At 34.8% G+C, this 15,750-nt stretch overlaps 1 protein-coding gene across 1 annotated transcript; it reads left to right on the forward strand.

Annotated features, from left to right (window-relative positions):
* The first annotated feature begins 6,149 nt into the window (after nt 1-6,149).
* Nucleotides 6,150-10,086, forward strand: LOC104101403 (glycine-rich RNA-binding protein RZ1A). Its single transcript, XM_009608835.4, has 4 exons — nt 6,150-6,318; nt 8,158-8,289; nt 9,156-9,668; nt 9,763-10,086. The coding sequence occupies exons 2-3, from the start codon at nt 8,179-8,181 to the stop codon at nt 9,657-9,659; spliced, it is 615 nt and encodes a 204-aa protein (XP_009607130.1). The 5' UTR covers nt 6,150-6,318; nt 8,158-8,178; the 3' UTR covers nt 9,660-9,668; nt 9,763-10,086.
* Nucleotides 10,087-15,750: the final 5,664 nt, after the last annotated feature.

Raw genomic sequence — 15,750 nt, forward strand, 5'->3', positions numbered from 1 at the left:
CTAACTCCTTTGGTACTAAAGTATAAGATTATTAAGGAGGCAGACATACCGCAAGTCCCAACCTTATCCTTTACAAAATCTCAGGCCTTAAACATGTGTAAATTTTTGGGGAACCTTTCAGTACCACATATATACATTTCAGGCCAAAACTGATATAACACATGACCCCACAATCCATCCATTGATAGTGGACTCCCCCACTCGACGTGAAGTCATAGTTCACCACGTACGATGATACACAATATTAACCTTCACAACTCATATAAAATCAACCAGATGACAAGGTCCATTGCCCCCCCCCCCCACATGATTCACTGGGTGATCTCTCAATGCGCCCGCGTCTTCAGTCGGAACCACACGTTGAGGAAATGTTTGAGCATCTCTGGCTCCCTCGTAGTCCATCTGCGGCATCACGAAACGTCGACGCACAACTGATACCATGTGCGCAATGTCATACACAAGTGGATACAAAGGAATATGAGATATATGTTTCAAGCTAAATCAATGTCACACGATAAGGAATGAAATAAGTAGAATTATTCCTAAACTCTGTAGCCTCTGGAGGATAAGTACAGACGTCTCAGTATCGATCCTTCAGACGCTACTAAGCTTGCTTGTGACTCGTGAGACCTATGTAACCTAGTGCTTTGATACCAACCTGTTACGACCCGAAATTCTCACCTTCGGGACCGTGATGGCGCCTAACATTTCACTTGCTAGGCAAACCAAGTTAGAATAATATTAGCCATTTTAAAACTATTTTAAATTAATTAATAACAAATAAACACATGCGGAAATAAAGTCTGAAATCAAGTGAATAATCCATAATAAAAACGATGTTTAAATACCATCCCAGAACTGGTATCACAAGTGTACGAGCTTTTAAAATAATACAAACAAGGGTCTGAATAAAATTAAGTTGTCTGAAAGAAAGCACACATCTAAAATAACGTAGAAGGGGACTTCAGAACTGCGAACGCCATGCAGTTATACCTCAAGTCTCCTGCGAATAGTTGAATCCGAAAAAATCTACTATACGCTGCTGGGACCAACTCCGGTATCTATACAAGAAGTGCAGAGTGTAGTATGACTACAACCGACCCCATGTACCCAGTAAGTGTCGAGCCTAACCCCGACGAAGTAGTGACAAGGCTAAGGCAGGTCACTTACATTAACTTGTACGCAGGAATAATAATAATAATAATAATAATAATAATAATAATAATAATAATAATAATAATAATAATAATAATAATAATAATAATAATAATAATAATAATAATAATAATAATAATAATAATAATAATAATAATAATAATAATAATAATAATAATAATAATAATAATAATAATAATAATAATAATAATAATAATAATAATAATAATAATAATAATAATAATAATAATAATAATAATAATAATAATAATAATAATAATAATAATAATAATAATAATAATAATAATAATAATAATAATAATAATAATAATAATAATAATAATAATAATAATAATAATAATAATAATAATAATAATAATAATAATAATAATAATAATAATAATAATAATAATAATAATAATAATAATAATAATAATAATAATAGGAATAGAAGTAAGACTGTTAAATCATATCAATAATTGAAGTCAATTCAGCAGTCATAATCCCTTAATTAATTTTCGTTACGGCATGCAACCCGCTCCAACAATATAAACTTAACATAAATTCTGTTGCGGCGTGCAACCCGATCCAACAATATAATCTTTCAATTAAATTTTGTTGCGGCGTGCAACCCGCTCCAACAATATAAACTTTCAATAAATTCGTTGCGGCGTGCAACTCGCTCCAACAATATAAACTTAAAATAAATCTGTTGCGGAGTGCAACCCGCTCCAACAGTATAAACTTAAAATATAATCTGTTGCGGCGTGCAACCCGATCCCCCAATATATTTCTTTTCATTTTCGTTGCGGCATGCAAACCGCTCCAATAATATAATTTAATAACTTTTAAATATATAAAAAAATACTACCATAAATACCACATTCAGTAAAAAATTATTAGGCAGCAAGGCACACAACATTTATAAATTATTTCGGAAATAAGTAATGACAAGTAGCAATTAATTGTGAAAAACAAGGAGAAAATAGGCAATTTCATGTTTAATATGCTAAATGTCAAGTAGCAATTAAGATACATAAATCAAATAAGCATGTAACAATTATTGCATGAATTCAAGAATTAATATTTACAAGGAATATGAGGGAAAAATTATGGCAATTAATTCATGTCTTAAAAATAATTTATGATTTTTAAATAATTATGCAAACAATTAACTTGATGATGTATAGACACTCGGCACCTCGTCTATACGTCGTTCACATGAATTTCATATAACAAATAATTCAAGGGTTCTATTCCCTCAAGTCAAGGTTAACCACGACACTTACCTCGCTTTGCAACCAAATTCAAGATTCCAATAAACCTTTGCCTCGCGAATTCGTGTCCGAAATCCTCAGATCTAGTCATAAACAATTCAATATACTCAATACCAATCGTAGGAATTAATTCCATATGAATTTATTAATTTTCTGGATTAAAATCCGAAATTCATCTAAAAAATCAACAGGGGGGCCCACGTCTCGAATCTCGAGAAAACTTACGAAATTCGAACACCCATTCCGATACGAGTTCAACCATATAAAATTTATTAAATTCCGATGTCAAATGGACCTTCAAATCTTAAATTTTCGTTTTTGGAAAGTTTTACAAAAATTCCAATTTCTTCCATCTAAATCCAAAATAAATGATGAATATAAACATGAATTTATGAAATATAATCACTTTTGGTTATAGAACACTTACCAATTCAATGTCGTGAAAAGTGGCTTTGGAATCGCTTAAATCCGAGACTCAAAACTCAAAAATGAGTAAAAATGGCTAACTCCCGATTTTTATTTGTTATGTCCAGCATTTCCGCTTCTGCAAAAAATTGACCGCATCTGCGGTTTTCGCTTCTGCGGAAACTTGACCGCTTCTACGAGCCCGCATCTGCGGTCTAAAATCCGTAGGTGCGATTACACCAGAAGGCCAAAATTTCAGATTTTTTCTTAAGTCCAAATTTTGATGCGTTAACCATCTGGAATCCACCCAAGGCCCTCAGAACCTCAACCAAATGCACCAACAAGTTCTAAAACATCATACGAACTTAGTCGAGACCTCAAATCACATCAAACAACGCTAAAACCATGAATCATACTCCAATTCAAGCTTAAGGAACTTAAGAAATTTCAACTTCTACATTCGATGCCGAAACCTATCAAATCAAGTCCGAATGACCTCAAATTTTGTACACAAGTCATAAATGACATAACGGATCTATTCTAATTTCTGAAATCGGATTCCGACCCCGATATCAAAAAGTTAAATCTGTAGTCAAACTTTGGAAATCTTTAGCCTTTAAATTTCTAGTTTCCGTTAAATGGCCATAACCTGAGCTAGAGACCTCCAAATTAAATTTCGGGCATTTCAAATTCTGATACGGACCTATCAGAATGGTCAAAATACGGATCCGGGTTCTTTTGCTAAAAATATTGATCAAAGTCAACTCAGTTGAATTTTAAGGCTCTAATTCATATTTTAATCTATTTTTCAAATAAAAACTTTCCAGAAAATTATACGGACTGCGCACGCAAGTTGAGGAATGATAAATAGTGCTTTTTGAAGTCTTAGAATATATAATTAATTATTAAATTTAAAGATGACCTTTTGGGTCATCACAGTGCAGTCCATCGATGTTGAGCTTGTATTGGCCCCTAAGTGGTGGATCCCATTTGACCCAGATGGTCATATGTGTTTCTGGGTATGTGCCCAACTGAGATAGTAATAATATTTTTGTTACATTGATATTTTTACTCGTTAAAAATAATATTTTGTTTGAAAATTATTTTATAGTTAAATATTTTAGAACTTGGAATGATCTAATAGCCTAATATTAAGAATTTGAATCAACAAAAAAAATATTTTCTATAATATTAAGATCAAATGATTAATTCTTTGAATTAACATATTAGCAAAAGAATCTAGTTTAATATTGTTTTTTCTAAACTGATCATCAAGTAAAATTAATTTCAAGTATACAAAGCTACGGTACATAAATTTGTTTTTTTTTTAAAAAACATTGGTGGAAGAAATAAAAAAAAATAGCAAAATTGATTATAGTATAACATTAAAAGTCAAAAGTAAAAATACAAACTTGAAACAATAATGATGAAATAATAGAAAATAAAATATATTCTACATGAGTTGTCATTATTTATTTTTTTGCATTCATTTCTATTAAATGATAGGTCTCTACAATTTTTATAAACTAAATTATTTGTTATAAAATATTAAATTAACATTAGTTATTTTAGACTTTATGTCACATGCCGACATTTTTAGGAGCTATAGGGCAACCTCTTCGTTCCCTTTGAAGTTACGTTATTTGATAAATATTTAAATTGTGGTGAAAGTATTTTTGTATTACTTATTTATTTTTAAAATTAAATAACTAAAATAATAATAATTTTCATAAGATATTCTCACGTAGTTCTCTGGTGTTGCAATAAATTAACTGATGACTTATGTTGGACAATATTTTTTCCTTCATTGAGCTAGCTTATATGAACTCAATATTCGTCATTTCAGAAACTTGTATTTTTTTTTTTTGACTTTTATTTTATATTCAAACATATTATTTAGTAATATTTATATAATTTTTTAAGGATGTATTTTCACGGAGGTGGATACATACTTTAAGACTAGTTTTTATGGAAATTTTACCACGTATAGTAAATTATTACACCCTATTTATTATAAACCAAAATAATTTTAAAATATTATTACTTATAGCTACCATTTCTATTTTATAGCAAAATATGTATTTATTTATACCTATTATTGCGGCATGAAATACACCAATTATGTTCTTTCTCTCTCTATCTTCCTTCTCTCTCTCTCTCTCTCTCTCTCTCTCTCTCTCTCTCTATATATATATATATATATATATATATATATATATATATATATTAGCAAGATTCTCAATCCTCTCTCTTCTCCCTCAGATCAGTAGAATCATCGGCATCATCATCGTGGTCATCGTCAGAATTTTCGTCGGCGTCAGAACCGTCAGCGTCATCATCCACTATTGGCTCATCCTCTTAGGCGAACAGATCTGGCCATGGCTACGCCGAAGAAGATTTGAGGGTCGGGTTATTGTTCGTCTCCATTTTTAGTTTTAATACAATGTATACAATATTTTGCTTGGCCAGAAACCGCCATCTTCGGCGAACTTTCTTCTCTTCTTTGCCATTTAGTCACATACAATGATACAAATATATTATATTCTGTACAATTCACTCAAATACATTGTATTTTTGCATAAATACATTATTTTTTCACTTGTATTTATGTATTCCAAAGGTCTGTATTTTTTGAATACAACCGAATATCACTGTGTTTTATGATTTTTTGTTATTTGAATACAATCGAATTGAATACGGTGAATTGAATACAATATATATAGACAGATTATCTCATAGTATTTATAAATACAGTCGCGCGAATACATGAAATACATAATTAAACAGTTGTTCCCTATTTTTTTTAGGCGGATTACCTCACTGTTTTATAAATACAGTCGCGCGAATACATGAAATACAGCACAGTAACAGCAAAATTTATGTAGAATTGATTTTGTTGAGTTAAATTAGGAGTGATACACGCTAATTTATTCTCTTCCCGTTATTAAGCAGTTGGACTTCCCTATTCTTTAGGCGAATTTCGCCTTTACGAATACAATAGCACAAATACAGTCGCACAACTGGATTTTCCTATTTTTTTAGGCGAATTCCGCTATTGTATTCATGACAGTCGCGTAACAACTAAATAGTAGTTATAGGAAGTAATTATGTATATGGTAGTTATACGAAGTTATTATGTATATGGTAGTTATATGAAGTTATTATGTATATGGTAGTTAAAGGAAATTAATAACCACTAAACAATAGTGATTTATGAAAATTACTCAAAAACTTTATTACTACTAATTATTTCAAACCATCATCCAAATGAGCCCTTAAATCTTCACCGCTTGGAACCGGTCATTACGGGTCAAGAAGGATGACTGCATCAAGTCATCAACTATAGTGCAGGACACCCGCCAAGAAAATATATCTTCTTCTATAATACCCTAATATTCCCATTCAGATTTCAGACTCTACAAAAACGCTACCTTAAGCTTCTCTCTCTCTCTCTCTCTTTTGCGGCTCTTCACTCTTGAAGGTATCGATCAATTGCTAAATCTTTAATTTTCAGCAACAGTTGTATCTTAATTCTTGTTTTGCCGGCACTTTTCTACGGATCTACTTTGGTTTTTGTCGCTAATTAGGGCAATTCACGATTTTCGTATTAGGAAAGTGTAGAATTGATGTACGACGTTTGATTCTTTAATTTCAGAACGTTTTGTTTTTTTGTGAAAAATGTTTTGGCATGTGTTGTCTGTTAAATTTGTGGGACTAAAAGATAGATGCATTTTTTGTTAATTACTAATAAATGTGACAAAGTGAAAAAAAAGGCATCCATATTCCGCAGTTCCATATCGATTGTTGGTGTCAATTTTGACCCATTAATGTGTAAAGCTGTCCCAATCTTGGATAGTTTGGGTGCGTGGTGTTAATTAGAAGACTAATGTTGGTTTCACCCAGATTCAATCCACCCAAAAGATTGGTTTCAACTCAGGCTACATTACTTGCATTTTCTTTGTTAATTATGGTGGTATCCGGGCAAAGTTTGTGCACCTCAACTACTCCACCGGGACCCTGCTATCTTCCATCAGCACAAGTACTCTAGTACTTAGGCAGATGAGAAGAAATCACATAGTAGTATTTTCTTGCCTCTGCTGGGATTTGAATCTTAGACTTTTTTCCTCACCCCAAAAAAGAAGAAGAAGCAAATGGATAAGTATTTTTGGGCTGGCCAGTCCTCAACCCTTTTAACCATTTCATTGAAGAAACAAGCATTTCTCTCCTCTCATTCTGATTTTGAATAATTTACGTTAATATTGATAATTTATTGTGGTGATAGTTAGGTGCAGGCATTACTGGGTCAACCCTTTTTTTATGTTAAAAGAATAATGCAAATCTCTTGTTCTCCTAGATGCTTAAATTTGTAGCAGGTTCTGCGGCAGGATACTATTTTATTTGATGAACTATATGTCAAGAATTTCAAGGGGAAATATCTTAACATGCTAGGCTGGTGTTTTATGATTCTTCTCTTTAGGGAGATTAGGGCCGACATGTCGGCTGTCTGCATGCTTTTGAGTTCTTTTTATGTCAGAATATGGTTATTTTGAACTTAATGTACCATTCTATAAAGAAAGTTATTTTGAACTTTCTATTTGGGACATTTGCCCATGTTTGGGCTTGGCACCTACTTTCATCCCTTTTTTTATTTGCTCATGGTAATTTTCAACTTTCAAGCATATCATTCTGAACTCAATTGCTCAAATTTAGATTTCTAGAAGCTACTTTGTGCAAAACTCAGAACTTCTTAACGAAACCATTGACGAGCTACTTAAAGGAATACAATAACATGATATCTATGTCCAGGCACACATATATTTGATAAGCGGAGACATGATATTCTTTTTAGGGATATTTACACAATTAGCCGGCCAAATTCACTGGTTGCTTTTTTTTTTTCTCTAGCTGATATACATAGATTATTCACTGATTATATATGGTTATACACATATCATACATGGATTATACATATATTATACATAAGCGGTTGGGTGGGCGGCTATTTAGGTTAATTCTTCTTCTTTTTAACTAGACCAAAGCATAAGAATGTCTTTTTGTCTCTACATTTTCAAAATTTGTCCAATAGATCAATAATTAGGAAACCATACCGCTGATGATATTGAGAGCACTTTTTGATTGGTCCGTTTAAGCTTAAATGTCATACTATGAGACAATGGGTCTCATAGTAAAACTCATATAAACAGGACCTGCTGTAACAACATTTTGAAATTTTGTTTTGCTGTGTTCCACCTCTGGATCATTCTTGAATTTTCTCACCCCCTTCCCTGTCCACCTCTCTCTCTTTGTCTTTCCTTTTCAGTTGCAAAAAGTTGTGTGATAAATGGGGGAGGATGCTGAGTACCGCTGTTTCATTGGAAACTTATCATGGTCAACATCTGATCGAGGACTAAAAGACGCATTTAGGAAGTTTGGAAATCTTCTTGATGCAAAGGTAAGGATGAGTCATTCTTTAAAATACTGTCTTACTATTCTTCTATTTGTTTGGCTTCTTTCACCCTCCCCCACCTCCTATGCATACCCAACTTGTACTTTTGAGGTGCAAATTATATCTTTTACAGAGCTTATCTCAGTGTAGTGCTGTACTCCCTTCTCATGCTTAAGGGAAAATCAAAGAAAATGTGTTTTCTCCTGTGGAGTAGCAGAAGATTTTTAAGATCACTAAGAGGCAATTGAGCAGGAAAATAAATGTTCAACTGCAAAAATAAATGTAACTACTTATCTCAACAGAAAAAGGGGTAAATGTGAGCAGCTACAAGAGCTTGATATTCTATTGGTACGTGAGTACCTGTATTCTTTGTGATAAAACCTGTGTATCCCGCATACAGTCTGGGGGTTCAGGAAAAGCATCAGTTTCCTTTGTAGACTAATAATGGACCAAAATATTACAAACCTGTAGGATCAGTCATCTTAGCCAGAACCAAAACTCCAATGCCTGTAGGATTTATTCATCATAGCCATAACCAAAACTCCAGAGCCTTTTCAGTGAAGAAATTATTCAATTTATTTTGGATTATGCAATTTCAGCCAATGCATGAAACCTCCACCGCCACAAACATCCATCAGTGCGAGAATAAACAGCAATGTGATACAGTCATGTTGTGAGCACTTTACTTACCAATGTTGCAGAATACATTTTGGCTTCTTTGTATCATTAAGTCTGTGGCAACACTTGCGTGACTACTTCTCTGTCTCTTTCCTTTTTCCTTATTTTGTTTCCTTCTTTCTCATACTTTATCTGGATATAGATTTTAAACATGTCTACGCCTCTATCATTTAAACTCTTTCCGTTTGGTTTAGATTGTAGTTGACAAGTTCTCCGGCCGATCTAAAGGATTTGGTTTTGTTACATTTGATGAAAAGAAAGCAATGGAAGAAGCCATTGAAGAAATGAATGGGATGGATTTGGATGGCCGTGCTATTACTGTGGACAAAGCCCAGCCCCAACAAGGTTCAGGTAGAGAATATGATAGTGATCGGCCCCGTGACCGAGATCGAGGTCGTGATCACGGTCGCAGTAATCGTGAATATGGAGGTGGACGTGGATCTGGTGGTGGAGAGTGCTTTAAGTGTGGCAAGCCAGGACACTTTGCCAGAGAATGCCCAAGTGAAGGAGGTCGAGGTGGTCGGTATGGCGGCAGAGATGATAGGTATGGCGGCGGAGGTGGTGGTGGTAGATCAAGTGGCCATTATGGACCTGATAGAAATGGAGATCGTTTTGGAAGCCGCAGCAGCAGGGATGGTGGTGGACATGGGGGAGAACGATATAACCGTGATCGTTCTGGTCCATACGATCGTCGTTAATGCTTTAAGGTGCAATAGTTATTTTGGACTTCTAATTTTTGCTGTCTGATATTTGTGGAATCATTTCATTGTAGTAACTGAAATTTTAACCTGTCTGTTGCAGCTAAAGAGTTAGGCGCCAACCAAGCTGGATACTAAGGGTTTGAACTTTGAAGTATGTCCGATGGCATCTTGTTTCCTTGGCCTGTTAGCAGAAGTGGATCAATCTTTTGAACTCATGAAACATGGCACTTTAATCTACTGTTCTATGTCCGTAAAATGCTCAATAGTGTGGTTTGATTGGGATCTTATGCGTGCTTAATTTACGAATTTGAATATGGTCTCACACTTTTGAATGCTACTATGGCTGCTGGTTATTTGCTTTGTTCGCTTGGAAAGTAGAATACTGATGTTTGCTGCTGGAATCAATGGTTTCTTGTGTTCACAATTGCACCTCTAATTGTGGTGATATAGATGGGTCTGATGAATTGCCAGAATTTTGTACTGGTGATAAAATTCTGAGGCTCACCAGCTTGTTTATGTCAAATTGGGAAGCGAGGGTGAATTAGCAGTGGTTTTCCTGTTCTGTTCTCTTAGAATCTCTTAACAGTTAATTGGAGTTAAAACGGGTAATCTATTGCATTATTCCTCCATTTAGTCAGTTCCTACTTTGCAGCTTTACAGTATTAATGATGTTAACCTTTTGACAGGCTGCCTGTGTTCAAATGACCTTTTTTGGGTACATGATTGGGTCTCTTTGCTAGTTGGTCCAGTTAAACATAATTAATTTGAGAAAGCATTTTGGACAGCGACAATCCTTCTGCCAGTAATTACACCACTAATTGCTCTTATGTTCTGCAAGGATTTCCTGAGGACGAGTTAGTTTCCTCTTAGATGACAAGTTATTAGTTACTCTTGAGTTCAGCAACTGAGGTCCATTTATTTTGTTCTGATTTTGATGTTCCTCCTCCATGGAGAAGGATCTTGTTCGTCGTCGTGGTTTCCACATTTGAGACCAAGACGATTGTCGCTTTGCTTCAAAGTCGGGCTTCATTTCCATGTCAGCTTGTGATTCTTGGTATCTCTCCGGTAATGGTTCTGCTTTTTAATTTCGGCTGGAGAGCATGGCCTATTTGTTACACAAGGGTTCTGAAGGGGGATGTGGTTATCTGGATATTCAGTACTTCATCTGTGTTTTTCTCATCTTGGCCGGGGGTGGGGGTTGGGGGGGGGGGGGTTGCATATTCGTGCATTTACTCCTCTTCTTAGAAACATCACAGAATTCTATTTCTTGTTTCGCTTTATTACTGGTAACCCGTCATCCGCAGGCAGATCAAAGATAGGTGCAACCTTTAAGGTTCTTAATGTGGAGCATATTGTTTTTCCCAAAATTATGGGTTCAAAACTTAATTTTTTTTGAAATTGTAGTAGTCTTTCACATATCTATGTTCTGTGTCGAAATTCTGACCTGTTGAACCCATTGGATGAGTCTGCCACTGATCATCTCACTGTGGCTTCTGATCCCTTTCCTGAATACTTACACTCTTATGTGATTAAAGCCATATGTAATAAATATTAGACACTATGGCAATCTTTACTTTCCATTTTTATATTTTGGTCCATGTCATTTCTTGTGCATATCTTTGTTTTATTTCTGCTATTCGTAACAAAGGAAGAATTGAGAAACATGGCATTATGTTTCTCTCACTTCTATGGAGGAGATGAAGCAAGGTTAGTCGTTGCATCCATTGTGATTTTAATCTGTGTCACGCCTATCAAAATAAATGCCTTGATCTTCTGATATAGTACGCCATTTTTGTGTCATGAAATTGTCAATTTTCGACTTGTTCTTCAGAGTTGTATGTTAATACTGTTTCACTATGGCTTCTTTCAGTTGTGATATCTGTCTCTGTTCTGGATCACAAAATGGTTTTGTTTTTGTTGTTTCGCTGATGTCCTTTAGCTGACATGGTACTTCAATGGATACATATGGCTGTTCTCTTTCGCATCCCCATGTTGGGGAATTCACTCAGTTCTATAGTATAAGCTCTTTGTAATTGAGTTAAAATGACTGGGAGGTTGCCAATTAGGGAATGCAATTTTGCTCGTGCTAGCAATCTTCATTCTCAGATTCCTTTTCATTTTTTGGGGTGATATGATGGTAATACTAATGGTCTTGAACAGTGGTCTTATCCTGCAGCACACTGTTCAGTTCTCCGCTTTAGTACCACTTATGGAGAGATACTAAGTTCTATAGCCGGCTGTTGGTGTCACAACTTTCGACCATTTTTAGAAGTCAAGAAAAGAGAAAAAATGGGTGATCGATGGCAGGTTTAAGTTGGGGTCAAGGGGATGGGGCTACATTTTAGAAGTCGAGGAAAAGTGGGTGATTAATGGGAGGTTTAAGTTTGGGTCAAGGTGATGGGGGTCAAGGGGACGGAGCTACGTCGTGTGCAGTATTAAGTCTGCCGTTCTAGTAATTTGAGATTCCACGGACATTGTTGATTTAGTTTGCTGCTACTTGTGTAGCTTGTTTTTTAGTGCTGCTTACTCTACTCTGTTGGGTAATTTTAGAGTGTCTTTATTGATGTTTCCTTGACAGGATTAGAATAGATTCATGCTCAACATGACAATAATGAAAATATCTTTGTGAAATTTCTGCAATTTCTCGAAATCTTTGAATGAATCTTCATTTTGGACAGTTATTAGGCTACCCTAATAGACGTGTGGGAATGAAGCTACTACTATCTTTTTTATGTTTAGCATCAGTTATACCTTCTTTTTAGATAGATTTAGTTTTAATTTCACCCATTTGAATTTGGACCGCTCTAGAATTTCTAGTTTATGCTCCTAGCTATTATTTGGATGTACCAAGAAAGATGTACGGTCTAATGAGGCAGACTGTGAAGTAGTTACTTATGGGTGGGGCAAGCTTTTCTATTTTAGTTTCATGGTTTCTCTTGGCTATGTGGTTCATCCGCGGGAGAGATCGAGCTTCAAGAAATAATAAACGGTCTTGTCAATACACAAATGTATAACTTCCCATTATTCAATTATGTGCCGCCCATATTCATTACTGCAGGAAGGTTGAAGGTATTACTGCTTGCCTTTAGGAGTTGTGATGAAGTGCGAAAATTTACTCTTAAAGCTTTGAGGTGAAAAATCAGAGTACCAAAAATTCCTCCAAATGTACAAGTGAACTTAGTAATGACTTCTCTTTAGTAACAATGGTAGAAAATTTTCAACAACAAAAAATGAGGTCCGACGAACCAATCCATTGACGTACCTTCTTAGATTTATGGTGATTCGAGATGTTGAATGAAGCTGCATGGATTATTTGTATTGTACCTATTATCATCAACCAAGGAGAAAATATAAAATGGGCATGAGGTAATAATTCCATATTGATTCGAATTAATACATACGCTCCCATTTTTAATAAGATTCCGGCTAGAAGCATACAAGTACTGTAATGTGCTTTTCCGTGGGTATCTATGATACTATGGTGTATTGAATTTTTCGGAAAGAGAGTATGTGGGGGTTGCGGGTTGTTTATTTTGAGAATATGTTTGACTAACCAATTGTATCTTTTTCCACTATAACTTGGAAGAGAGGTGGATACACAATAAAATGTAATGCAACGCCAGAAATTATTACAATTAACTGAAATTGACTATTCACGGAACTACTTGATCTTACGTTCAAGTTGGCTCGAATGTTTTGAACACCAGAGAGTACAATATGTCTCTTGCATCTCACAATTTTTTAGCTATGGTCCAAACTTCTTAAACAGAAAGAATTCGATTACTAAAATGGAGTGAATTACAAAAATTTATATGGCGTCCCCCCGAAGGGATTAGTCTTAGCGAAATATTCCCATTTTGAGTGGTATTAGCAAAACGTCCCCGCTTTACACTTGACACTATTGTTCTTCAATATTTAAAACTTGAAATTCTTGCTTAGTGATAAAAAATAGAAGTTAATGATCAATTATTGTTGAAATTATTTAAATGTTTGATAATTTATGCTTAAATTTATTGTTCAAACACCGATTTTGGTAATTTACTGTAAAAATTTCAAAACTCCATTGTTGGACCTTAAAAATGACAAAATGTTGTCTTTTTAATTTGGTATTATTTGACTAAATTGATGGTTGGAGATTGTTTATGTTGGTATTTGAAAGCTTCATTTCAAATTTGATATTATTTGCAGCAGATTTAAGGTGGTTTGATCGAAATTGAAATTACAAATTCGAATAGCACTTTGTTAAAACAACCCAAAAAAAGTATACCAATTGGATAAACTTCAACAGATAGGTAGAGTAAATATAACATCAACTCTAAAGAGCCACAATAAGACCCGTCACTAGCACAGGGACCACACCAATGAGAGTGAGAGTGAATCTAGGACAAGTTAACAACCACCAGCTATACAAGAAGAAGTCACACCAACTCTGAAATTCAGATTTCACACTGCAAAGAGTATCCCCAAGACAAATCAAATCCTCAGATATTTCATCAAGTAACATCAAACTCCAAAATGCCACGATCGGTTAGCGATACACTATTTTGTACTCAAGTAACTCTTGCACATCCACAACATGGTCACATTCAGGAAAGACCATTATAATAAGCAAATGCATGACGAATATACATAGTGTTATGAGAGCAGAAATCTAATAAAAATATCATATCCAAACTACTCTAACAAAGACGAAACATATTATGAGATAGTGAGATTTCACCTTATCTTATGATATACCCTTCTAATATACAAACTTCTTGATTAGGTATATCCAGAAAAAAACAACCTGTGATCTCCAATGCTCAAGTGAAATTAAAGACCACAAGGCTCAAGTGACAATAAGTCACATGGTATTAGGGCACTTTTGAATCGTATCTCACAGCTAAAATATTGTTTTGAAACAGGGAAAGGACTTATCAGCCAAACACTACCATTTGCCACAGCCATATTATATCAGTTCGATTACACCATTGCAAATTGAAATTTACACATATTTTGTAACATCAATGAAAACCACACATCATATTCATACCTCATTTCCAGTATGTTGCCATGGAGTTAGTTACCATTGCTAACTGATATTTGGCGTCAGCATTCACGGAAACCACACAAGCGGTAGTAAAGAATATTATGTTGCATGCTGAGAACGTATGAAGATGACGAGGATATATAAGGGTCACCAACTGTCCAGATAATAAATTCAGAAGATCCTTGCATACACCCCTTCACACACAAACCTCTTATTTGTTTGAATAATGAAGTCATTGATGGACATCATTAACGAAACAATTTTCAAATGGAAAGGTGCTTCATCATAACATTGGTGTAGGGGGAAAAAGAAAATACTACAATCCCTCCACACCAGAAATTGGGACATAGTCTGCTATCCATAGCGACCACACATGTGAACATCAGTTCCACAATCTCGTCAACGATAAGAATTTGATTAATGGTAAGAGTGCAACCTTTTGTGCGAGTTAGGCGCAAATCATGGGTTCAAACCTTTCCATAAACAGAAGCTTAGCATTCAACTGGAGATAGAGGGGCAGGCCTATTATCCACCAAGTTTTAGACCTTGCACCACTGGCCCTCGAGAACTCAATTATCATAAAAAAATTAGGAAGAAGTTGGCCACCATTGCAAACTGATACCATTTGCACGTAGTCTGCTGCATCCATAAAGACCACAAAAGAGAATAGCAAATAGTGAAGAGTATTATGTTACAGCAGTAAAAGAAATCATTTATAGACATCAATGATGAAAGAATTATCAAATGCAAAAATTGGATCATCAATAAATTGGAGTAGACATAGAAGAAAAACAGACTCTGGACATAGTCAGCATACATTGATATCTCACATGTCAATCAGAACCTTACCAATGGTTTCCAAGCGGATTACCATTGCAAAGTGATTTCTTGAGTTGTAGTCTGCAGCATCCATGCAAACCCAGTGCATTGGCTAACAGCCAGATTATTATACTGCAAACAGTCATGGGGTATCAGCTGTTTTTTGATGATATATAATGGGTCATCAACTATCTAGAAAACAAGTTCACAAGATTCTCAAACACACACATTAATACAAAC

The sequence above is a fragment of the Nicotiana tomentosiformis genome, chromosome 7 (assembly GCF_000390325.3).
Source record: "Nicotiana tomentosiformis chromosome 7, ASM39032v3, whole genome shotgun sequence".
NCBI classification, from domain to species: Eukaryota; Viridiplantae; Streptophyta; class Magnoliopsida; order Solanales; family Solanaceae; genus Nicotiana; species Nicotiana tomentosiformis.